Below are 27,852 nucleotides of genomic sequence, written 5' to 3' on the forward strand. Positions count from 1 at the left end.
GGCTGAAGAGAGTTTGATATGGATATCTTAAACGGTCCTAACTATCGGGCTTGAAACCGACGGTACCAATGGCTTGTCTCATCTTACAACTTTCTGTACACAATATATATATATATATATATATATATATATATAATATTGATATGCATTATGAGGTGCCACACGACTTATGAAGAAGAACCTGAAGTCCTACCTAACTAATATTCCTGGTGAACCAAGTGCAAAAGAGATTCAGACAATTGCACTTAAGGGAACAGCGAGGATACTAAAAAGAGCTCTCGGTTGGTTTCAATAAAAAAGCGGGGCAATGTTGGCAGCTGGTTTGGCTGCCCCATACCCGGCATTACAATCTTCAAAGGAAGAAAAATAAAAAAATAAAAATATTCATTAACGTCTGTTCTTACGATATTACTCGCTTTCTGCTATTGCTTCACGTCCATCTCACTACGTCAGTTGAAAAATGCAGTTTATCTATTCGGTCGACAAGAAGATTCTTGCGGAAGGTGTCATTTAGATAACACATGATGTATTTTCTCTTCATAATACCGTTACTTTATATATTATTTTTAAGAGCGTTATTCGCTCTGTATAATGGTTTAAATCACAATCGGTTTTAAACAATTTTTTTTCAGAACGTTGAATACAAGATGGAAAAAACATAAATTAGCACAATTTTCTCATTTCAGTCAAAGCTAGGTCGAAAAGCTGCTTAAACAGCTTGCGATATAAACGAAGAGTTTGCCCCAGGAACTACTTGTGAAGGCACACAATGGTGATTTAAGAAACTTTGTGGCGGCGACACGTGTTTTAAAAATGATAAGCGTAGTGGGTAGCCACCGGATGTTGACAATGATCAATTAAGAGCTTTAGTCGAAGACAATCCACGCAGCAACTGTTGAAAAAGCTGCTTCTAATTTAGACGTAAAGTATACCACGATTTACAACCATTTGAGACAGACAGTAAAGACAAAAGTACTTGATAAATGGATGCCTCACGTACTGAACAACAACCAAAAGAAATGGCATTCTTTTACGCAATAAAAACGACCCGTTTCCCGACTAAAAATGACTTCTTTACGACAACCGGCGACGCTCGGCTCAGTGGTTAGACGCAGACAAAGTGCCACAACACTCCCCGAAGTCAGAATTTCACCAAAAAGAAGGTTATACTGACTGTTTGATGATCTGCGACCACTTTTATCCATTACAGTTTTTTAATGTAGGCGAAATCATTAAACAAAGAAGTACTGTTAACATATGGATTAAATGCATCAGAAACTTCGACAACAACACCCAGCATTAGTCACTAGAAAATTCTCTTCTACGACAATGCCTGACTAGACGTTGCAATACCGACACTGCAGAAGTTGAACGAATTGGGTTACGAAACTCTGCCTCATCCGCCATACAATATCCTGGTTGCTTTTAACCTGGTTTTCCCAGGGATATCTGATTAATTCACGAGCTGTCGATTATCACCCGCATAGCCATATATCTATTCGAATAATACAAAATCGAGTTCAGCAACCCGTTTCCTTCTTTTTGGACAAACTTTTTTATTCTTGTCATTCAAGTCAAGAAAACAAAAACCAAGTCATAACCAACATTTAAAGGGTAGATCGATCAGACCTATCGAACTGCTTCTCCATCCTCAATGGCATTTACCTTTCGACCACCGACGTTGTTGAAGTAATCCAATCAAACACTTTATATCGACTCTTCGTATGGCCCCCGCAGCTGAAACAAACCTTTACTTTTACGGTTAAAGAAAATAATCGGTGTGTTTTGATAAGGTTCTCAAGCAAATTTATTTGATTCATACAATGCATCAACTTACTTTAAAACATGTGTTGGGAATTTAAATTTTGCAAAATATTATAATATTTTTCAAAATTAAAATTCGCAAAACATGTTTTAAAGTAAGTTGATGCATTGTATGAATCAAATAAATTTGCTTGAGATATCCCGAATTCAATAAAATCCCCACGGGTCTTGCCCGTTGATAATTATCGACGGGCAAGACCCGTGGGGATTTTATTGAATTCGGGATATCGCAAAAAAATAGTATTTCGGAGAGAAAAACTAATAACGCGCAGCAAATATGAGTTTACTAGCAGAACTCCCGGCGTTGCCCGGTCGTACAATACGCTTAAACATGGTATTTTAATTTATTCAGATTGCATATGCATTATTATAGAATCAATTCTTTATTAATTATTATATATAACGAGGAATAATTTGCCCGTTGGAGTAATTCGCAAAAAAATAAATAAATAAATAAATAAATAAATGAATAATAATAATGTAGTTCATGAAATTCCGCCTGTGTTTGTTTACAATATAACGTCAGCTGATTTTTGGACATGATGCACGCACACACACACACACATACACACACACACACACACAAAGTGACTCTTATATGATATTAGAGATAAAGATTAATATTTTTTATGAAAATAGTGTCTATATAATCTAACTTACAAAATGCTATATGTCTGTATGTCTGTCTGTTTGTCTTCATATTTTCAAACTTTTCAAATCGCAACTCTATAATAATATATTTGAAAACTGGACAACTTAAAATATCCTATTTAAGCGTATTTTACGACCGGAAAAAGGGTGCCACCCCCTCCTAGTTTTAAGTATAAAAATGAACCAAATGTTATTAATTAATTGCAAACATTTTCGCCAGTCTATGCTTACGGCAGTTGAAACATGCAGTTAACTAAGAAGTTGCCCTTAGTTCAGTATTGGGTTGGAGAAATCAAGTGTCTGTTCCGTTTCTTGTCTCTCAAGCAAATTTGGTTGATGTATACGCTGCGTCTTCTCACTCGAAAACATATTTTGCTAACTTTAATTTTTTAGAATAGTATGGACGAGCAAGGCCCGTGAAGATTCCATGGAAAACGTAATAGCACGAAAACTTAGTATTTTGGACAGAAAAACCAACACGAAGCAAATATGAGTATTTTACATCCCTATAAAAATAATGTTTATATTATTTTAAATGTGCATGTTTTACAAGTATTTTGATGAATTGTGCTCTGATGAACTCATTGCATTTGTGCCCCGTCGACGTACATATCCCGACAAACCCGCTTAGCTACAAAATCACACCCCTTCATTTTTGAGATCCCTAAATATCAGAAAGTGGTCTACTCTAATAGGTGCTTTCCTACAACGACGAGACTTTGGAATTCCCTTCCTGCTACCTGCTTCCCAAACTGTACTGATATGCAGAAGTTCAAACGCAACGTAAACCAACACCTTATCCTTCTTAGGTATGGCGTCTTATATCTAAGTTGCAATTTGTTTTGTTTATGGTAAAGATGAATTAAAAAAAACAATTAAAAATATAGAAATGACACAAATAAAGAAAAAGTAATAAGTGCCAACATTTTCGACAATCTATACCTGCAACAAGACGAAGATAAAATCAGTTTCACGTGATGACCATTGTTTCTTATCGGTCATGACGTTCACTTGGCAGGACTCTAACCTGAAAAGCTCATTAAGTATCTAGTCCAACTAATTAGATTTTTGATAATCCTCATTTCTATGTTAAAGTTGTTGAATTGTTCAAGAACGACTGTATTAGGAGTAATAGACTTCCAAGTGATGTTCAGAATTTTACGGATGCACTTTTGATGAAACCTTTCCAGAGCTTTAAGATGCCTTCGATATGAAGTCCATGTTTGTGATGCATACAGTAGACAAGTTAAGACACATGACCCATATACACTGATCTTTGCTTTCACAGTGATTCCTCGATCTGACGAAACACGCTTTTCATACTTAGCAAAAATTAGTCTGTGCTATCATGTGAATTATTTCGGCATCTAGGGTTCTATCTCTACCCAGCATACTAACAAGATATTTAAAGATATCAGTGAAGTTTCTTATTTTGGTGGACTAAAGTTGGGAGGAGTAACTTGAATCGAAATAGGGGCATTTTAAAGTATCGGAATTGGCATCGGAATCAGATAAAACTTATCCTCATTTAAGATTCTTAAATCATTTTAAACTGAATTATCTGGTTGCTAATAATAACGCTGGTAAATCTAAAACACAAAGAACATAATTCTCGACCTTCAGACTGCAGACAAAAGCACACATGAGGATGAAGCCTCTGTTGTTCCTTTTCGAAAGAGTGCTCGGCGAACAGGAGCCTCACCTCTCTGTCCTGTCTATAATCATGAGATCAAGGGGGAGTGTAGGAAAAATTGTGGCTTTCCATTAAAGCGTCCGCGTGTGTGTGCGTCATGCGGAATCAAGCTGTCATAGAGGGAAGAAAGAATCAAGATTGCGGTGCCCACAATGTTTATAACTAAGCGATTCTGCAAAGTGACGCGGAAACTGTTGCTGTGCATTGATGAGTCACCTTATTTATTTTATTTTAATTAAGGTTTCCCTTCATTTTATTATGTTACATAAATATTGTTTTTTTAACAAGTAAATCTAAAACATCAAAATTCAATAGAAATTTATTTTATTTGTGTAATAAAACACATGAAACTTTGTTTTCGCTAAGTAAACTTTAAATGAATGCAGTTGATTTAAAAGGTTCGGAAAATGTAGTTATGTCAAGAAAAATATTGATACAAATCGTTGCTAACTATTTGTCTTCAATTTAATCTAAACAAGACACAATTGCACGTGAGGTGGTTAGCGATAGGACAGAAGCTTGCACTGGATTGATAGTGTTCGGCCTATTAAACTCCAAAAAGTAATGCTTCCTATCTTAACTTAAAAAGAAAAGCGATGGAGTGGTGGCTGTGTATGGGCGTCAGGAGCGCGCTTTACTATTCACATCTCTGTCGCCACTCTGAAATATCCAAACTCTTCAGCCATCAACTGCATCAGTTTTGTAAACGTTCAACAGGCACCGGTGAATGTTAATCGGTTCAATTTTTGTTTCTTTGTATGAATCCTCTTTTGGCTAAAATTCAATGCCGCATCTTTGCTTCTGACGCGCATCCATAACAGAAGTTGCTTTCTCAGAGTCTCATACCGGCAATACCTACAACAGAGAGATGGAACGTTCAGGGCATTAATGCATAGATTCAGCCCTAAGAACAATGCAATTTGCAATCTTCTCAAATCCATTCAGGCAAAAAAGGATAGGCGTATTATTTTTGGAACACATAGTATTGGAAACTTCGGGGGGGGGGGCTTTCAAAGAGGGTAGTGTTTGTTGCAGCAATTTGATATTCCATGCATGGACGAGTGAAAGAGTTTTCTGGCGTAGTAGAGTTGTCCCCAATTACTTGCAGTAGATTTGGCAAATCACTCTACACATAATCCGACAATTCGGGTTATTTTATAAGGAGTCAGTCACCATTTTGTATCTTCTTATTGTAATAAAACGTCGACGAACGAGAAAATCAGCAGCAGCCGTAGGATAGTTGAGTAGCGAAAATATTAGCAGCAGCCGTCGTGGGACATATGTTGCAATATTGTTTTTACTAATGAGGAGTAGGTATTTATTTGCTTCCGCACGTAAGAAAAATATGCCACAAGGTCGGTTTTTATGTGGGATGAAGGAGAAAGGGGGAGGGAGGGAAGGAGGAGGGGATGGTATATATAGGCTTGCCCCTACATGTACCAACAACCAATTGCCACAAGGGCAATGGTCTCAAAGTGCAGCATTTGAGAACAGATACTACACTTTGATCTCAGCCAAAAGGCCGAGTTTGAGGATTAGGGTCCCTCAGAGTTTGGAGATTCTATTTATACCGATGCTGCTAGGAACTGACGAATCCAATTCGGCAAAGAAAAGACAAAAAATGGCAGCACGTGGTCGGAAAAAGCAAGGCAGGGTAAATCGGGAAAGATGGACGTGTGAAAATGAGGGAAAAAAGCGTGAGATGGCCCGAATAGAGACTTTTAAGAAGCACATGTTACATGACAGAGAGTTGTAAAACGCATGTGTGCGCGATAAACTATTGAAAGATGATGAAATTCGTTATATTTTATAGAACCACGAATAAATGCATTTCATTTGCCTTTAAAAAAACGTGGCGGTCTCAAGTTTGATATGTAGCGACACAATGTTTAACAAATACGTTACAGATATAGATTACGGTAGTCTAACATCTGGCTAGAAAAAGATTAACCAAAGTGTATTTTGTTTTACCATTTCTTCTATTTGTATTCTCTTTAAAGTGTTTTTTTTTTCTTATTTCAGATCAATATTTTTGCAGTAATGGCGATTGTACGTCTTCGGTGAGTAGTTGTACTCTCTGGAACGTATGCCGGGACCGTTCAGTCAAAGTAAATTGCCGTGAGTAGTTTGTATTAAATTGTTTAATCATTCACATACTTTTTTTTATTTTAGTGATGAAAATTTTGCAACTTATTCATATTTTTGTTTTTACGCCTTAGCTTAAATGACTTATTGTTGGATAAAGGAATTTGGAGATCGTGCATACACAAATGCTATCACGATGCTACATGAGCGCACTCGAGCAATGGTCAGGTCGCTAAATGTGGACACTGCATTTTTCGACATCCGCACCGGGATTCTGCAACGGAATACTCTTGTCCCTTTTCTTTTCATTGTCTTTCTTGACTTTGTATTTCGCACCTCTGTTGATATACACAAGACGTTAGGTTTCACCTTAAATGAATCCAGAAACAGACATCATTAATCAGCACACATAACTGATGCAGATTACGCAGACGATATTGCTTTGTTCGCGAATAAAACTGCTGATGTGCAAACACTGTTACGCAAACTAGAAAAGTCTGCAAATGGCATTGGTCTCCATATTAATGCGTATGAGACAAACTTTATGACTTTCAATGTGAAAGGAGAGATCAGGTGTAAAGTCACTCATCGCAGGTCAGCAGATGTGGCCTCTGGCGCCGTCGAAACTGCAATGGTCGTGATCGCCCTTTCTCGAGAGCTCTTTACAAATTCTTCCGCGTCGTAGACCTCGTTGTCGGTTCCCGATGCCGGCGTCCGCTGAAAATTAATTAGCTTCTCATGCAGGTCAAAAGAAAACAATCACAGATGTTTCTAGTCTATTAAAAGTAAATTCACGAAATTGCAGGTGTTTTACATATATACAATTGTTCAGTTTGATTACATCAGAAAACAGTCCGAAATCTTCGTTCTCCACGATGGCGACGGTGATGAAAGGGGGTGGGTGGCGTTCTCTTGGGTGACTGTTCTTGCTTTGAGATTCGGCTTCAATCTGCTCCTTTCTGGCCCGGGCATTTGAAGCTTTGAAAATGAAGAGTCTCATTCGTCCGGGCAAAGGGCCCATCCTGATAATTATGATGCACACAGAGATTCTGGATTAGAACAGAACAAAAGAAACCCAAGAGCAGAAAGGATTTAAGGTTGGATTTTACACACATATTGAACTCTGGATAACAAAGAGATTTAAAATTAGACTTTGTTCACACATATTGACCTCTGTAAATCAAAGAGATTTCAGGTCGGACTTTGTAAACACATATTGAATTCTGGTGGAACTAAGAGATTCCAGATCGGACTTTGAATCCATATTGACCTCCGATGAAACAAAATATTGTCAATAAAAGCAGGAAATCCGAAGAAACACACAAACAGAGACGGAGAGAGGCGTGCGATTGTCACGTTGTAATCTCGCTATCCAAAATATCCAAGTTTAACCACCTTTGCTCAACACATCCTACTACCACTGATAGGCCAAATAAGTAAATAAATAAATACAGTTTATTTTTATGAAACTGTATCCGTGTTTGATTGTAAAAACTGCTGAAAAAAACAGAATGTATATATTTATTAGCAGAACATTTTTGTAAAAGTGCAACATGATTATATATACGTGACAGCGATAAACACATAAATTGTTATAGAAAGAACCAATTATACAACATTACTTGTTTTGTCATGAATGGCTTTTATTAAAAATATTTACATGACTAAAATAATGCAATGTGCATATACAGTGTGTATATTCGATTGTATGTACGTGTCACAGTCATCTATCTGGCGTGTGTATATACGTGTGTTTGTCTATGACCATCTAATGTTGTAATCATCTAATTTAGAGTTCATTGTGTATGTATGTACATTTAATTATAATTTATGACTTGGCCAGATGTTGAAAGCCTCAAATAAGTGTTATTCCTTATTTGTGTTGTAAAGATATTTATGTATTTTCTTATATACAGAAATACCTTTACAAAACAAATGGGAAATAACACTTATTTGAGGGTTTCAACATCTGGTCAAACGGGAAACATCTATGGTTCATCTTTGGAAAGCTGCAATGAAAATTCTCCCCCCCCCAAAAAAAAATGACAGCGCATCTGGATTTATTTTCGCCAACTTTTTTATTTATCTGGATTTATTTTCGCCAACTTTTAGTTGTAATACAGGGAGACATTGGAAATATTGGGTATGTCTGATCATATATGGATTAAAAAAGAGAAACACTCTAGTCTCATGGGACAAAGTAGAAATTATAGACAAAGAAGAGCGATGAGGAGTGAGACAACGCAATGAAGCACCATATTAGTTTGGTAATAATCAATTACTAAGTATTAGAATTTAACAAGATATGAGAACTGTTAATTATAGCTAATATACTAGCTGTTCAGCCCGGCTTTGCTCGGGCCCTATGTGCTGTTCATAACTTGCACTACGTATGAATACACCTTATGTAAAATTTCAAATATTTAGACCAAAATTTTTCTGAGTAATTTTGTAGAGATCGCAGAGGTCAATTATTTAAACTTTGACCCAAAATTGACCCCTTAGCATTTATAATTTTGTCTCAAATCAGAATACAAAGTTTTACCCATGTCCAAGATACCTACATCTAAAATTTAAAGTCTCTAGACCCAAAATTGGCGGAGGAATTTGGTAGAATCTGCAAAGATCAACTCTCTCTACTTTAACCTTTTGGCAGCAAATTTTTTTCCCAAAAACTGATTAAAAGGCTTTCCGCATGTCTGAATACCCCTTATGTATAAAATTAAATTTTATGCCCAAAATTAGCTGAGTAGTTTGCTAGACACCGTAACGGTCAAATCTGTTGAACTTTGACCCCTTGATAGCTCAAATTTTTTACCCAAACTGATCAAAAAGCTGGGCCTGTCTCTGAATACCCTTTATGTAAAATTTCAAATGTTTAGATCAAAAATTGTCTGAGTAATTTGCTAGAGACCGCTACTATTAAAAAGTTAAAATTTCAAGTGTTTAGATCCAAAATTGGGGGAAGAGTTTTATAGAATTTTCAAAGGTCAACTCGTTGAACTTTTATCTCTTGACACTCAAATGTCTTGCCAAAAATCAAATTTCCCAAATTTTAATACTCCTTATGTCAAATCTCGAATCTCTGCACTGAATATTGACAGGGTTATTAGGAAGGGAAATGTACAGAAACACGCACAAACATTTTTTCTTATATATATATATATATATATATATATATATATATATATATTTCTACTTATATATATATATATTTCTACTTATATATATTTATATATATATATATATATATATATATATATATATATATATATATATATATATATATATATATCAGTGAAAATGAGTGTGGTGTGACGCTTCTCAACTCATATACTCAACAATTTTTTTTATCTGCAGATTTGAAATAATATATATGGTTATTCAGACATGTGGCGAAATTTTAAACAGTTTTCCTACGAAAATATTGAAAAATTGATACATGGAGGATCATCGAATTTTTATCTGATTTTCAACTGTTTCACAAATGAGCTTGCGTTAATCTTTCGCATGATAGATTGTTTATGTTAAGAGTAAGTAGGTTTGAAAACAGATTTTAAAGATAGTATGAAGCTGGCCTAATGTTTGACATGCTTGGCTTACTGCCTTAAGGTTGTGGTTTCCATCAGAGTTCGAATATTTTTACTTACCAGAAGTGAACGGTTTAGAAAAAAAAAACAAGTCTCGCATACACATGTCTCAGTTTCTTTTCTGTTTTTACATCATTTTTTGAAGGAATTTAACGTTACGTTTAATACCTGGTAACGCCGGGTACATTTCTATTATATATATATATATATATATATATATATATATATATATATATATATATATATACATACTTGAAAGTAGATAGCAATAATACGCACACACACATGCACACATGCACACAAGCAAACACACGCATATATTTCTTCTTTGTCTTATTTACCCCGTTTACTTTATTTTAAACGTTTTTAATCTTAAATTTTCGTCTTCTCTTCATGATTGCGTTATATAACTGTTGTACCCCGTAAGAGTCATGATATATATATATATATATATATATATATATAGAGAGAGAGAGAGAGAGAGAGAGAGAAAGAGAGAGAGATGGAAAAGGACAAAAACGACAATATATGCATTCTTACATATAGATTTAATCATCCATTCAATACAGACTATATCAATTACTGATATATATGCTATTTATACCTAGGTATTTCGAAGTCTAATGCTTCTCATCAAATGTCACATTTTTAATATGTTACCTAGCACCTTCTCTTCTCTTGATCGAACTGTTCTACAGTAAGATCCACCAAGCACGTTTGAAAGTCAAACACACGCATGACGGAGGGAAGACTTTCCAAAATATTCCGCATAATATATATATATATATATTTATATATATATATATATGAGCAAACAGTTAATAAAATATGTTAAAAAACACTTTGAAATGAGTTAAAAACATATTTAATCTTAAAAGGAAACACTAGATAAATAGATAGTCCTTAATCCGCGGAGTTTCGAAAAAAGACTTTCCTTCTTATCAGAAGGTAGGAATTAGCAAAATGCGGGATTGGATTTTGCATGCAGAAGTATTTGATGAAACAACACGTAAGTCAAAGATCTTACTTGAAAAAAAAATTGAAGCAAGGGGAATATGGTAAAGAAAAATGTGATTACACACGAATGGATAGTATGGTGGAAGATAAAAAATCCAGTGACGGTAAAATCCAAATGTAAAGCTTCAAAAAACTTAAAAGAATTTCCATTTGTACAAGTAAAATCCAAAATTATATATATATATATATATATATGATAGTACATATACTCAAATGTATAGATGCAATAAAATGAAATTGCATAACTGATTCCACTATTATATATAAGTAGTTTCAGTGTGAATCTAATTATTACATTTCTGCATTGTTCTGCCTTTTAAAATCGTAAATTTATTTTATATACTTTTTATTTTTCTGTTTTTATATTATTCATAATTTTCACCTTTAATTTACTGCAGAGAATATCAGTAATTACTTCTACACATCCCTCAGCAAAAAAATCTCTGTGAATGAAGCCATATTAAAAGATGGCAGGTGCAGGTTTATCATAGAGGTCCCCATAGGGTACCGCATTATAATGCAGGTAAGTTACATTTGGCTTTCTTGCTTTTTACAAACTAAGGAAATTTGTGGCGTGGTTCTTGGCTTTGGTAAATGTCACTTTGGACGACGATATGCGTCTTTGTAAATAGCAACTACCACACCGACGATTAATATAAATATATACTATTATATGAACGGGATTTTGTCTCTGGATGTGTGCGTGTGTGTGAGTTCATTTCCTATTGATTCTACACAGTTAATCTGATTTTGATGAACGTTCACATTTTATTCGTTGTTCTTTCACACATGCTTTAAAAAAATTTCGTTAGCCTGTCGAACTTATGTGTAAAAATAATTTTCGTTGGTCTGTGACACTTCTGTTTTAAAATAATTTTACTTAGTCTGTCGCACTTCGGTTTTAAAATAATTTTCGTTAATCTGTCACACTTTGGTTACAAAATAATTTTCGTTAGTCTGTCACACTTATGTTAACAATAGTTGTCGTTAGTCTGTAACACTTATGTTTTAAAATATTTTCCGTTTGTCTGTTACGCATATGTTTCAATTAATTTTCGTGCGTCTGTCGCACTTATGCCTAAAATAATTTTCATTAGTCTGTCAGACGTATGTTTAAAAATACTTTTTTTTGTCTATCACACTTATTGTTAAAAATAATTTTAATTGGTCTGTTACATTATTGTTAAAAATAATTATATTTAGTCTGTCGTACTTATTGTTAAAATAATTTTCACTAGTCTATCACACTTATTGTTAAAAATAATTTTCATTGGTCTGTCACACTTATCGTTAAAAATAATTTTCATGAGTCTGTTACACTTATTGTTAAAAATAATTTTCATTAGTCTGTAACACTTATTGTTAAAATATTTTTTTTGGTCTATCAAACTTTTTGTTAAAAATAATTTTCATTAGTCTGTCACACTTTTTGTTAAAAATAATTTTCATCGGTCTGTTACACTTATTGATAAAAATTATTTTCATTCGTCTGTCACACTTATTGTTAAAAAATGTTCATTAGTCTGTCACACTTATTGTTAAAAATAATTTTCATTAGTCTGTTACACTTATTGTTAAAAATAATTTTCATTAGTCTGTCAGACTTATGTTTAAAAAATTTTTTGGTCTATCAAACTTATTGTTAAAAATAATTTTCATTAGTCTGTCACACTTATTGTTAAAAATATTTTTCATTAGTCTGTTGCACTAATTGTTAACAATAATTTTCATTAGTCTGTCACACTTATTGTTAAAAATAATTTTCATTAGTCTGTCACACTTATTGTTAAAAATAATTTTAATTAGTCTGTCGCATTTATTGTTAAAAATAATTTTCATTAGTCTGTCGCACTTATTGTTGAAAATAATTTTCATTAGTCTGTAACACTTATTGTTAAAAATAATTTTCAAAAGTCTGTCACACTTATTGTAAAAATAATTTTCATTAGTCTGTCACACTTATTGTTAAAAATAATTTTCATTTGTCTATCGAACTTATTGTTAAAATAATTTTCATTGGTCTGTCGCATTTATTGTTAAAAATAATTTTCATTAGTCTGTCGAACTTATTGTTGAAAATAATTTTCATTAGTTTGTAACACTTATTGTTAAAAATAATTTTCAATGGTCTGTCACACTTATTGTTAAAAATAATTTTCATTAGTCTATCACACTTATTGTTAAAAATAATTATAATTAGTCTGTAACACTTATTGTTACAAATAATTTTAATTAGTGTGTCACACTTATTGTTAAAAATAATTTTCATTAGTCTGTCACACTTATTGTTAAAAATGATTTCCATTAGTCTGTCACACTTATTGTTAAAATAATTTTCATTAGTCTGTCACACTTATTGTTAAAAATAATTTTCATTAGTCTATCACACTTATTGTTAAAAATAATTTCCATTAGTCTGTCACACTTATTGTTAAAATAATGTTCATTAGTATGTCACACTTATTGTTAAAAATATTTTTCATTAGTCTATCACACTTATTGTTAAAAATAATTTTCATTAGTCTGTCACACTTATTGTTAAAAATAATTTTCATTAGTCTATCACACTTATTTTTAAAATAATTTTCCTTCGTCTGTCACACTTATTGTTAAAAATAATTTTCATTAGTCTCTCACACTTATTGTTAAAAATAATTTTCATTAGTCTGTCGCACTTATTGTTAAAAATAATTTTCATTAGTCTGTCACACTTATTGTTAAAAATAATTTTCATTAGTCTATCACACTTCTTGTTAAAAATAATTTTCATTAGTCTGTCGCACTTATTGTTAAAAATAATTTTCATTAGTCTGTTACACTTTTGGTTAAAAATAATTTTCATTAGTCTATCACACTTATTGTTAAAAATATTTTTCATTAGTCTGTTACACTTATTGTTAAAATAATTTTCAATAGTCTGTTACACTTTTTGTTAAAAATAACTTTCATTAGTCTATCACACTTATTGTTAAAATAATTTTCATTAGTCTGTTACACTTATTGTTAAAAATAATTTTCATTAGTCTGTAACACTTATTGTTAAAAATAATTTTCATTATTCTGTCACACTTATGGTTAAAAATAATTTTCATTAGTCTGTCACACTTATTGTTAAAATAATTTTCATTAGTGTGTCACACTTATTGTTAAAAATAATTTCCATTAGTCTGTCACACTTATTGTTAAAAACAATTTTCATTAGTCTATCACACTTATTGTTAAAAATAATTTTCATTAGTCTGTCACACTTATTGTTAAAAATAATTTTCATTAGTCTGTAACACTTATTGTTAAAATAATTTTCATTAGTCTGTCACACTTATTGTTAAAATAATTTTCATTAGTCTGTCACACTTATTGTTAAAAATAATTTTCATTAGTCTATCACACTTATTGTTAAAAATAATTTTCAATAGTCTGTCACACTTATTGTAAAAAATAATTTTCATTAGTCTGTCACACTTATTGTTAAAATAATTTTCATTAGTCTGTCACACTTATTGTTAAAAATAATTTTCATTAGTCTGTCACACTTATTAAAATAATTTTCATTTGTCTGTCACACTTTTTGTTAAAATAATTTTCATTAGTCTGTCACACTTATTGTTAAAAATAATTTTCATTAGTCTGTCACACTTATTGTTAAAAATAATTTTCATTAGTCTATCACACTTATTGTTAAAAATAATTTTCAATACTCTGTCACACTTATTGTTAAAAATAATTTTCATTAGTCTGTCACACTTATTGTTAAAATATCTTTCATTAGTCTGTCACACTTATTGTTAAAATAATTTTCATTAGTATATCAAACTTATTGTTAAAATAATTTTCATTAGTCTGTCACACTTATTGTTAAAAATAATTTTCATTAGTCTGTCACACTTATTATAAAAAGTAATTTTCATTAGTCTATTACACTTATTGTTAGAATAATTTTCATTTGTCTGTAACACTTATTGTAAAAAATATTTTCATTAGTCTGTCACACTTATTGTTAAAATAATTTTTATTAGTCTGTCACACTTATGGTTAAAAAAAATTTTCATTAGTCTGTCACACTTATTGTTAAAAATAATTTTCATTAGTCTGTCACACTTATTGGTAAAATAATTTTCATTAGTCTGTCACACTTATTGTTAAAATAATTTTCATTAGTCTGTCACACTTATTGTTAAAAATAATTTCCATTAGTCTGTCACACTTATTGTTAAAAATAATTTTCATTAGTCTATCACACTTATTGTTAAAATAATTTTCATAAGTCTGTCGCACTTATTGTTAAAATAATTTTCATTAGTCTGTCACACTTATTATTAAAAATAATTTTCATTAGTCTATCACACTTATTGTTAAAATAATTTTCATTAGTCTGTTACACTTATTGTTAAAAATAATTTTCATTAGTCTATCACACTTATTGTTAAAATAATTTTCATTAGTCTGTCACACTTATTGTTAAAAATAATTTTCATTAGTCTGTCACACTTATTGGTAAAATAATTTTCATTAGTCTGTCACACTTATTATAAAAATAATTTTCATTAGTCTATTACACTTATTGTTAAAATAATTTTCATTTGTCTGTCACACTTATTATAAAAAATAATTTTCATTAGTCTATTACACTTATTGTTAAAATAATTTTCATTTGTCTGTCACACTTATTGTTAAAATAATTTTCATTAGTCTGTCACAGTTATTGTTAAAATAATTTTCATTAGTCTGTCACACTTATTGTTAAAAATAATTTCCATTAGTCTGTCACACTTATTGTTGAAAATAATTTTCATTAGTCTGTCACACTTATTGTTAAAAATAATGTTCACTAGTCTGTCACACTTATTGTTAAAATAATTTTCATTAGTCTATCAAACTTATTGTTAAAATAATTTTCATTAGTCTGTCACACTTATTGTTAAAAATAATTTTCATTAGTCTGTCACACTTATTATAAAAAGTAATTTTCATTAGTCTATTACACTTATTGTTAGAATAATTTTCATTTGTCTGTAACACTTATTGTTAAAACTATTTTCATTAGTCTGTCACACTTATTGTTAAAATAATTTTCATTAGTCTGTCACACTTATGGTTAAAAATAATTTTCATTAGTCTGTCACACTTATTGTTAAAAATAATTTTCATTAGTCTGTCACACTTATTGGTAAAATAATTTTCATTAGTCTGTCACACTTATTGTTAAAATAATTTTCATTAGTCTGTCACACTTATTGTTAAAAATAATTTCCATTAGTCTGTCACACTTATTGTTAAAAATAATTTTCATTAGTCTATCACACTTATTGTTAAAATAATTTTCATTAGTCTGTCGCACTTATTGTTAAAATAATTTTCATTAGTCTGTCACACTTATTATTAAAAATAATTTTCATTAGTCTATCACACTTATTGTTAAAATAATTTTCATTAGTCTGTTACACTTATTGTTAAAAATAATTTTCATTAGTCTATCACACTTATTGTTAAAATAATTTTCATTAGTCTGTCGCACTTATTGTTAAAAATAATTTTCATTAATCTGTCACACTTATTGTTAAAAATAATGTTCATTAGTCTGTCACACTTATTGTGAAAAATAATTTTCATTAGTCTGTCACACTTATTGTTAAAAATAATGTTCATTAGTCTGTCACACTTATTGTTAAAAATAATTTTCATTAGTCTGTTACACTTATTGTTAAAAATTATGTTCATTAGTCTGTCACACTTATAGTTAAAATAATTTTCATTAGTCTGTCACACTTATTGTTCAAAATAATTTTCATTAGTCTGTCACACTTATTGTTAAAAATAATTTTCATTAATCTATCACACTTATTCTTAAAATAATTTTCATTAGTCTATCACACTTATTGTTAAAAATAATTTTCATTAGTCTGTCACACTTATTGTTAAACATAATTTTCATTAGTCTGTCACACTTATTGTTAAAAATAATTTTCATTAGTCTATCACACTTATTGTTAAAATAATTTTCATTAGTCTGTTACACTTATTGTTAAAAATAATTTTCATTAGTCTATCACACTTATTGTTAAAATAATTTTCATTAGTCTGTCGCACTTATTGTTAAAAATAATTTTCATTAATCTGTCACACTTATTGTTAAAAATAATGTTCATTAGTCTGTCACACTTATTGTGAAAAATAATTTTCATTAGTCTGTCACACTTATTGTTAAAAATAATGTTCATTAGTCTGTCACACTTATTGTTAAAAATAATTTTCATTAGTCTGTTACACTTATTGTTAAAAATTATGTTCATTAGTCTGTCACACTTATAGTTAAAATAATTTTCATTAGTCTGTCACACTTATTGTTCAAAATAATTTTCATTAGTCTGTCACACTTATTGTTAAAAATAATTTTCATTAATCTATCACACTTATTCTTAAAATAATTTTCATTAGTCTATCACACTTATTGTTAAAAATAATTTTCATTAGTCTGTCACACTTATTGTTAAACATAATTTTCATTAGTCTGTCACACTTATTGTTAAAAATAATTTTCATTAATCTATCACACTTATTCTTAAAATAATTTTCATTAGTCTATCACACTTATTGTTAAAAATAATTTTCATTAGTCTGTCACACTTATTGTTAAACATAATTTTCATTAGTCTATTACACTTATTGTTAAAAATAATTTTCAATAGTCTGTCACACTTATTGCTAAAAATAATTTTCATTAGTCTGTCACACTTATTGTTAAAATAATTTTCATTAGTCTGTCACACTTATTGATAAAATAATTTTCATTAGTTTGTCACACTTGTGTTTTAAAATATTTTTTATTAGTCTGTCGCACTCGCGTATGCACGTTGGTCTATCACATGTATGCTAAAAATAATGTTTGTTGGTCTACCACACTTAAGCTTGCAAAATAATTTGATACGGTTTATCATACTTTTAAAAAATCATTGATTTGTAACATCTTTAAACAATTATATTCGTCAGCCTATCACTCATATTTTCAAAAATAATTTACGCTTGTCTGTAAAATTTATGTTTAAAAACTATTTTCGTTAGTCCGCCACCCACACTTATATTTAAAAATATATTTCTCGGGGGAACACATTGTTTTTTAAAAAATAGTTTCGTTGGTCTATCATACTTATTATTTAAAAATTATACTCCTTGGTCTATCACAATTATTAAAAAAAACAGTCTTCGTTGGTTTGTCAAAGTTATTTTTAAAATAAGTTTTGCTGGCCTTTCACACTCATGTTTTAAAACATATTTTTATTGGTCTATCACACTTATGCTTGCCAAATAATTTTTAACGGTTTATCACGCTTAATTTTTTTTTAATTCGTTGGTCTGTCACTTTCATGCTTTAAAACATAATTGTTTAGGATTTATCACATTTAATTTTTTAGAAAATTCGTTGGTCTGTCACGTTCATGTTTTAATTTACATTTATACTTTAAATATAATTCGGAACGGTTTACCACACATTAAAAAAAATTGTTGGTCTGTCAAAATCACATTAAAAATATATTTGTCGGCCTATCTCACTTATTTTTATGATACAAGTTTAGTTGGTCTGTCATACTTATGTGTAAACATTATTTGCGTTTGAATATTCGCTGATCTGTCACCCTATTTTTAAAATAATTTCCACGTTTATATTTACATAATAATTGCCGTTGGTCTGATAAAATTATGTTTAAAAAAAACTTTGGTCTGTCACACTTATGTTTAAAAATAAATTTGGTAGTCTGTCACACTTATGTTTAATCATTTTATTTGTTGGCCTGTCAGAATTGTGTTTAAAAATATTTTTGTTGGTTTGTAGAACTTTTGTTCAAATATAATTTTGTTCAAATATAATTTTGTTCAAATATTATTTCATTGGTCTGTCACACCTATGTTTCCAAAACATTTTATTAATCCGTCATATATATGTTTAAAAAAATTGTCATAGGTCTATATGTTTAAAAATTATATTAGTCTATCGCACAAATGTTTAAATATAATTTTCGTCGAACTATCACACATATCATCCAAAAAATATTTGTCGATATACATACTTCAGTTTAAAAATTATTTTCATCAATATATTAAAATTAAAAATTACAAATAATTTATATCGATACATCGCATATATGTTTAGTATATTCTTTTCATTGATATATCACACTTATGTTTAAAAATACTTTTCATCGATATATGACAGTTATTTTAAAAAAATAAGTTGAAACGATATATCACACTGTTTTTTTTAATAATTCTAATCGATCTATCACAGTTGAGTTTAAAAATAATTTTTCTTGATATATACTACTTATAATTCGCTTAAAAACAATTTTTCGTCGAAATATCACATTTATATTTAAAATAGTTTTCGTCAATATATCACACTTATATTTAAAATAACTTCATCGATATATTACATTTATATTTTAAATAATTTTCATCGATCTATGACACTTGTATTTTTAAAAAATTCATCGATATATTACACTTATATTAAAATACTTTTCATCGATATATCACACATATATTTAAAATATTTTTTATCGATATATTGAACTTATATTTCAAACTAGAAGTTCAGCCCGGCTTTGCTCGGGCCCTATATACTGTTATATATATATATATATATATATATATATATATATATATATATATATATATATATATATATATATAAATATATATATATATACTATATATATATATATATATATATTTATATATATATATATATATATATATATATATATATAAATATATATATATATATACTATATATATATATATATATATATACTAGCAGGTCAACTCAGTTTTGCTCGGGCCCTATATACTGTTCATAACTTTATGTGCATATGTATATATTATCGTGGCTTAGTGAGGGATGCCCTTTTCTCTACTCTGCAACCTCTCTCCCACAGAAGAGACGTGGCGAGCCTATCCTTCGTTATTCCCATGGCAGGCGCTCGTCTGAACTCCAATCTCTGGTCTCCTCTCGCCAATCTTTCACGAAAAACACCCGTCTAGCTGAATCCACTGTGAAAAATTTCCTCCACTCTTTATCTGTGCCTAAATCAAAACGTGGATTCCATGAACAAAGCTTCTTTCTTAGAACTGCACGCCTGTGGAACTCTGTTCCGTCTGCCTGCTTCCCACCGGACTACAACTTGGATGTGTTTAAGTCCAACGTTAACAAATTCCTAATGAACCGCCCCCTTAAGTAAACACTTCATCAAATCTCCACACTAACGTAATGTACTTGCAATAACCCTTATCCCTGAGTGGCTTCCGGGCCTTAATAAGTGGTGATCACTGTGTAAAAAAAAATAAAATGTTTGCATATGTTCTGTAATGCCTTTCTATATAATAGGCTTCCTTAACTACCATAGTGAAAAGTTGGTAGAGACAGCAGAGGTCAAATTTTTTAAAACTTTGACTTCAATTTTGACCCCTTAACATTTATTGTTTTGGACTCAAATCAAATTGAAACGTTTGACTCATGTCCAAGTAACCTACATCTAAAATTTTAAGTGTTGTTCGCACAGAATAGGCGGAGGAGTTTGATCTCTTGCCAGCCAAATTTCTGCCCCAAAACTGATTAATAAGCTTGCTGCATGTCTGAATACCCTTTATGTAAATTTTCAACTGTTTAGACCAAATAGTGGCTGATTTAATTGGTAGAGACCGCAGGGGTCAATTTTTTTAACATTGACCCCTAATTATGACCACTTTACATTTATTGTTTTGGGTAAAATCAAATTATAAAATTAGATTCATGTCCAAGTTATGAAGTTATATCCATGTCCAAGGAACCTATATCTCAAATTTCAAGTGTGTAGACCCAAAATTGGCGAAGTCCTCAAAGGTGAAATCATTGAACTTTAACACCTTAACAGCAAAATCTCTGGCCAAAAGCCAATTAAAAAGATTTTCTCAAATCTCAATACTCCTTATGTCAAATCTCGAGTCTGTAAACCGAAAATTGACAGAGTTATTTGGTAGGGAAGTGTACACAGACACACACACACACACACACACACACACACGCACACGCACAGACACACGCACATTTTCACTTTTATAGATATATAGATAGATAATTTCTATCGATATATCACACTTACATTTAAAATAATTTTCATCGATATTGTTAATGTTAAAAATAATATCAACGATATATCACAGTTTTGTTAAAAAATATTTTTCATTGATCTATTGCACTTATATTCAAAGAAATTTTCCTAAGTCTGTCACACTTATGTCTTAAAAGTATTTTCGTTGATCTGTAACACATATGTTTTAGAACACAATATTTGCCTGCATATTACAACCATGCTTGGAGAAATGATTAAAGACATTTTATCAGGCTTATTTTGTTTTAAGTTTGTAGGTTTATCAAATTTATGTTTTAAAATAATATTCCTCGGTGTATCACACTTTTAAAACATAAGTAGGGTTTGTTTATCACACTTATGTTTAAAAATTATGTTTTAACGGTCTATAACATTTTTGGAAAAATAGTTTCATTGGTCTATCACATTTACTTTTGAAAAGATAGTTTCGTTGTTCTATCACATTTATTTTAGAAAAATAGTTGCGTTAGTCTATCATACATATTTTATATATAAATTTCTTTGGTTTGTCATACTTAGGTTTAAATGTTATTTTCGTCAGTCAATCACACTTATGTTTAAAAACAATATTTTATTCTGTAATACTTATGTTTTAAAATAATTTTATTTGGTCTATCATATTTGTGTTTAAAATAATTTTTCTTTGACTGTCATATCTATGTATAAAAAAAGTCTGTTGTTCGATCACATTTTGTTTTAAAAATAATTTATTTTGTTCGATCAGGATGATATTTTAAAAAATAATTTCTATTAGTCGATCACAATTATGTTTTAAAAAAAATTTTATTGGTCGACCACAATTATGTTTTAAAAAATAATTTATATTGCTCGATCAAAATTATGTTATAAAATAATTTCTGTTGGTCGATTATACTTATGTTTTAAACGAAAAATTCTATTGGTCGATCACAATTATGGTCTAAACATATTTTCCGTTGGTCAATCATACTTATGTTTTTAAAAAAAATTTCTACTGGTCGATCAAAATTATGTTTTAAAAAATAATTTCTATTGGTCGATCACAATTATGTTTTAAAAATAATTTTTGTTGTTTGATCATATCATATTTATGTTTTAAAAAAATAATTTCTATTAGTCCATCACAAATATGTTTTAAAAAATTATTTCTATTGATCAATCACGCTTATGTTAAAAAATTTATTGGTCGATCACAATTATGTTTTAAAAATAATTTCTATTGGTTGATCACAATTATGTTTTAAAAATAATTTCTATTGGTTGATCACAATTGTGTTTTAAAAATAATTTCTATTGGTTGATCACAATTATGTTTTAAAAATAATTTCTATTGGTTGATCACAATTGTGTTTTAAAAATAATTTCTATTGGTTGATCACAATTATGTTATAAAAATAATTTCTATTGGTTGATCACAATTATGTTTTAAAAATAATTTCTATTGGTTGATCACAATTATGTTTTAAAAATAATTTCTATTGGTTAATCACAATTATGATTTAAAAAATAATTTCTATTGGTTGATCACAATTATGTTTTAAAAATAATTTCTATTGGTTAATCACAATTATGATTTAAAAAATAATTTCTATTGGTTGATCACAATTATGTTTTAAAAATAATTTCTATTGGTCGATCACAATTATGATTTAAAAATAATTTTGCTTGGCCAATCACACTTATGCTTGAAAAATAATTTTCAACAGTCTATCACATTTAGTTACTTTAAATAGTTTGGGGTTTTTCACACATATGCTTTAAAAATTATTATTGGTCTGTCACACTTATGTTTAAAAATAGTATTTTTCGGTCTATCACACTTTAAATAAAAATTATTTTCGTTTGTCTGTCACACTTATATTAACTAACTAACATTTCAGCCCGGGTGTTTGGAGGTGTATGTTGAGAAAAAAAAAATTTGTAGTCGGAAGGCAGGCTTGAATCCGTACCGTGAAGGAGGAAAAGAACGGGAACACACTTGACGTCTTTGCTGTTACAACCACCTTAAAACTGAAAGTGACGCAGGTCTAAATTAAGGCTAGACAATCGAAAAGAGGGGATGACTTTCGAAAATATCGGCGAAAAAAGTTCCTCCTACCTGTTGAAAAGTGCCCAGTTGAAGGTGAAGATATTAATATTTTTACCTGATTTTCCAGGATTTGTCGTCTGAAGGGTCAACCTTCCAAACAATACTGATTTTTTAAAAATCCGTCGCCTCTGTCAAAAGTTTTAGGCAGACATGCAAACATACATACAGTTATATATTGGTAGCTCAAATTTTCGACTCAAACCAATAAAAAAGCTTGCCCTATCTCTGATTACCCTTTATGTAAAATTCCCAACGTTTAGACCAGAAATTGTCTAAGTAATATGGTAGAGACCACAGAGGTCATTTTTGTTTAATATTGACCTCTATTATAACTTCTTAACATTTATTGTTTTGGGCTCAAATCAAGTTATTAAGTTAGATCCATGTCCAAGATACCCATATCTGCAATTCAAGTGTTTATATCCAAAATTGGCGGAGGAGTTTGGTAAAGTTCTCATTGTCAACTCATTAAACTTTGACCTCTTAACAGCCAAATTTCTGGCCGAAAAAGGATTACAAAGATATTCCCAAATCTCAGTACCTTATATATCAAATTTTGAGTCTGTAGACTTAAAATAAACAGAGTTATTGCGTAGGGAAATGTGCACAGACACACAGACACAAAGACAGACAGACATGTTCACTTTTATAGATATATAGATATAGACTAGCATTTCAGCCCGGCGTTGCCCGGGTGTTTTGAGGTGTATGTTGAGAAAAAAAAAGCGGTCATTTTTTTTAACTTTGGCCCTCATTATACCCCTTTAACAGTTATTGTTTTTGGCTCAAATCAAATTATTTAGTTAGATCCATGTCAAAGGAACCTATATTTAAAATTTCAAGTGTTTAGACCCCAAGTTGACGGAAGAGTTTGGAAGAATTCTTAAAGGTGACATCGTTAAACGTTGACCCCTTAACAGCCAAATTTATGACCGAAAACCAATTACAAAGATTTTCCCAAGTCTCAATACCCTGTATATCAAATTTTGAGTCAGTAGACTTAAAATTTACAGAGTTATTGCGTAGAGAAATGTACAGACACACAGACACACAGACACATACAGACAGACACGTCCACTTTTATACATATATAGATATAGACTAGCATTTCAACCCGGCGTTGCCCGGGTGTTTTGAGGTGTATGTTGAGCAAAATAAAAAAGTGATCAATATTTTTTTTAATTTGGCCCTTATTATGACCCCTTAACATTTATAGTTTTGTGCTCTAATCAAGTAATTTAGTTAGATCCATGTCCACGAACCTACATCTAAAATTTCAAATGTTTAGAATAAAAATTGGCGAGGGAGTTTAATAGAATTCTCAAAGGTAAAATCGTTGAACTGTGAACGCTTAACAGCCAAATTTTTGGCCGAAAAACAATCACAAAGATTTTCCCAAATCTCAGTACCCTGTATATCAAATTTTGAGTCAGTAGACTGAAAATTGACAGAGATATTGTGTAGGGAAATGTACACAGACAGACACACACACATACACATACACACATACAGACACTTTCACTTTTATAGATACTAACATTTCAGCCCGGCGTTTCCTGGGTTTTTGAAGGTGTATGTTCAGCAAAAAAAAAAAGTGGGAGTAGAAAGGTCGGCTCGGACCCCTACCGCAAAGAAGGAAAAGAACGGGGAAAAAACCTGTCGTCTTTCTGTTACGACCACTGCCAAACCGGAAGTGACGTAGGTGTAAATGAAGGCTAGATAATCGAAAGGAGAGGATGAATTTCGAAAATATCGACGAAAAAAAACGAACCCCTAAAAAAGCATCCAGTTTAAGGTGTAGATATTAATGTTTTTTAGCCAATTTTTCGATCTTTGTCATCTGGAAAGCTGAACTATCAAACGATTCTGATCTTGTAAAAATCCGTCGGCTCTGTCGAAATTTTTGGGCAGACATGCAAACATATATACGCATACATTTATATATTGGTAACTAAAAATCTTCGACACAAACCGATTAAAAAGCTTGCGCTATCTCTGACTACCCTTTATGTAAAATTTCGAATGTTTGTACCAGAAATCGTGTGAGTAATTTGGTAGAGACTGCAAAGGTCGATTTTTTTAAAACTTTGACCCTATTATGAAGGTCAATTTCTTTTTAACTTTAACCTCTATTATGATCTATTAACATTTGTTGTTTTGGGCTCAAATCAAGTTATTAAATTAGATCCATGTCCAAGGAACCTACATCTAAAATTTCAAGTGTTTAAACCCAAAATTGGAGGGGGGGTGGAAGAATTCTTAAAGGTGAAATCGTTGAACATTGATTCCTTAACAGCTTAATTCAAGGCCAAAAAAAGTATTACAATATTTTCCCAAATCTCGGTATCTTGTATATCAAATTTCGAGTCTGTAGACTGAAAATTGAGTTATTGCGTAGGCAAATGTACACCGAGAGCAGATACTTTAACTTTTATAGATATACTAGCATGTCAGGCCGGCGTTGCCCGGGTGTTCGGATGTGTGTGTTGAGCCACAAAAAAAAGAGAAAAAAGTGGTAGTAGAAAGAGAGGTTCGACCTCGTACTGCGAAGGATAAAAAGAACGGGGAAAAACCTGACGTCTTTGCTGTTATCACCACCGCAAAACAAGTAGTGACTAAGGTTTTTATTAAGGCTAGACAAAGGAAATGAGAGGATGACGTTCAAAAATATCGGCGACCAAAGTGACTCCGCTATAGAACAGTTCCAGTTTAAGGTGAACATATTAATGTTTTTAGCCAATTTTTCGATATTTGTCGTCGAAAAAATCGAACTTCAAAACTATACTGATCTTTTAAAAATTAAACCGATTAAAAAGCTTGCCCTATCTCTTATTACCCTTTATGTAAAATTTCAAATGTTTAGACCAGAAATTGTCTGAGTAATTTGATAGAGACCGTAGGAGTCAAATCTTTTTTAACTTTGATCCCTATTGTGACCTCTTAAATATTTATTGTTTTGGGCTCAAATAATTTTTTCTCGACTCATCACACTTATATATGTCACACTAATGTAAATAATTATAAGCGTATGAAAAAAAACCACAAATGTTTAAAAATTATAGTCATATTTAAAAATACCAATATTTAAAAAATGATATTCGTATTAAAACAAAACACATTTTTTTTTAAACTTATAGTCGTAATAAACAACATAAATGATCAAAAATTATAGTCGTATAAAAAACACAAATGTTTAAACATTATAGTGGTATTATAAAACCAAAATGCTTTAGAATTAAAGTCGCATTAAAAAATAAGAATGTTTAAATATTGTAGTCCTATTAAAAAACGAAAATGTTAAAAATGTTATTCGTATAAAAAAACAAATGTTTAAAAATTATAGTCGAATTAAAAAATACAAACATATTTAAAAATTATATTGGTATTAAAAAACACAAATGTTTAAAAATTATAGTCGAATTAAAAAATACAAACATATTTAAAAATTATATTGGTATTAAAAAACACAAATGTTTAAAAATTATAGTCGTATTAAAAACACAAATATTTAACAATTATATTCATATCGAAATACTAAAATGTTTAAAAATCATGGTCGTATTAAAAACGCAAATGTTTAAAAATTATAGTCGTATTAAAAAACAGAAATGTTTAAAAATTACAATTATATTAAAAAACACAAATGTTTAAAAATTATAGTCGAATTAAAAAATACAAACATATTTAAAAATTATATTGGTATTAAAAAACACAAATGTTTAAAAATTATAGTCGTATTAAAAACACAAATATTTAACAATTATATTCATATCGAAATACTAAAATGTTTAAAAATCATGGTCGTATTAAAAACGCAAATGTTTAAAAATTATAGTCGTATTAAAAAACAGAAATGTTTAAAAATTACAATTATATTAAAAAACACAAATGTTTAAAAATTATAGTCATATTAAAAACACAAATGCTTCAAAATTATAGTCGTATTGAAAAACACAACTTTTTAAAATTAAGTGTCCTATGAAAAACACAAATATCTAAAAATTATAGTCGTATAAAAAGCATCTATGGAAAAGCTATAGTCGTATAAAAAGACAAAAATGTTTTAAAATTATAGTCGTATGAAAATAAATGTTTTAAAATTACAGTCGTATTAACAAAAACAAATGTATAAACATTATGGTCGTATTAAAACAAAGCACAAATTTTAAAAAATTATAGTCGTATTAAAAACACAAATATTTAAAAATTATATTCGTATAAAAAATTGTTTTACAATAATAGTCGTATTAAAAACACAAATATTTAAAAATTATATTCGTATAAAAAATTGTTTTACAATAGTGGTCGTATTAAAAACACAAATGTTTAAACATTACATGCGTATAAAAACACAAATTTTTAAACATTACATGCGTATAAAAACACATATGTTAAAAGATTATAGCCGAATCAAACAAATACGCAAATGTTTTAGAATTATATTTGTATTTCAAAACACTAATGTTTAAAAATTATATTTGTATTAAAAAAAACACAAATGTTTAAAAATCATGGTCGTATTAAAACGCAAATATTTAAAAATAATAATCGTATTAAAAACACTAATGTTTAAAAATAATAGTCGTATTAAAATACACAAAGGTTTAAAAATTATATTCATATTAAAAAACACAACTTTTTAAAAATTATAGTCGTATTAAAAACACTAATGTTAAAAATTATATTCGTATTAATAAGCACAAATATTTAGAAATTAAAGTCGTATTTAAAAAACAAATGTTTAAACATTATATTCGTATTAGAAAAACACCAATGTTTAAA

At 29.8% G+C, this 27,852-nt stretch overlaps 1 protein-coding gene across 2 annotated transcripts in view; it reads left to right on the forward strand.

Annotated features, from left to right (window-relative positions):
• Positions 1–27,852, forward strand: part of LOC145287716 (uncharacterized) — a 640,174-nt gene that overhangs the window by 498,186 nt on the left and 114,136 nt on the right. Inside the window, exons 6-7 of one of the 2 annotated variants that reach the window (XM_080135468.1) lie at positions 6,191–6,286; positions 11,259–11,383. The exons of the other annotated variant lie outside the window; for it this stretch is intronic. Coding sequence (XP_079991594.1) covers positions 6,191–6,286; positions 11,259–11,383 — 221 coding nt within the window. The remainder of the gene's footprint in view (positions 1–6,190; positions 6,287–11,258; positions 11,384–27,852) is intronic. 2 annotated transcript variants of the gene reach the window in all.

Source organism: Euprymna scolopes, chromosome 11 (assembly GCF_053919585.1).
Source record: "Euprymna scolopes isolate OS-2025 chromosome 11, ASM5391958v1, whole genome shotgun sequence".
Taxonomy (NCBI): Eukaryota; Metazoa; Mollusca; class Cephalopoda; order Sepiida; family Sepiolidae; genus Euprymna; species Euprymna scolopes.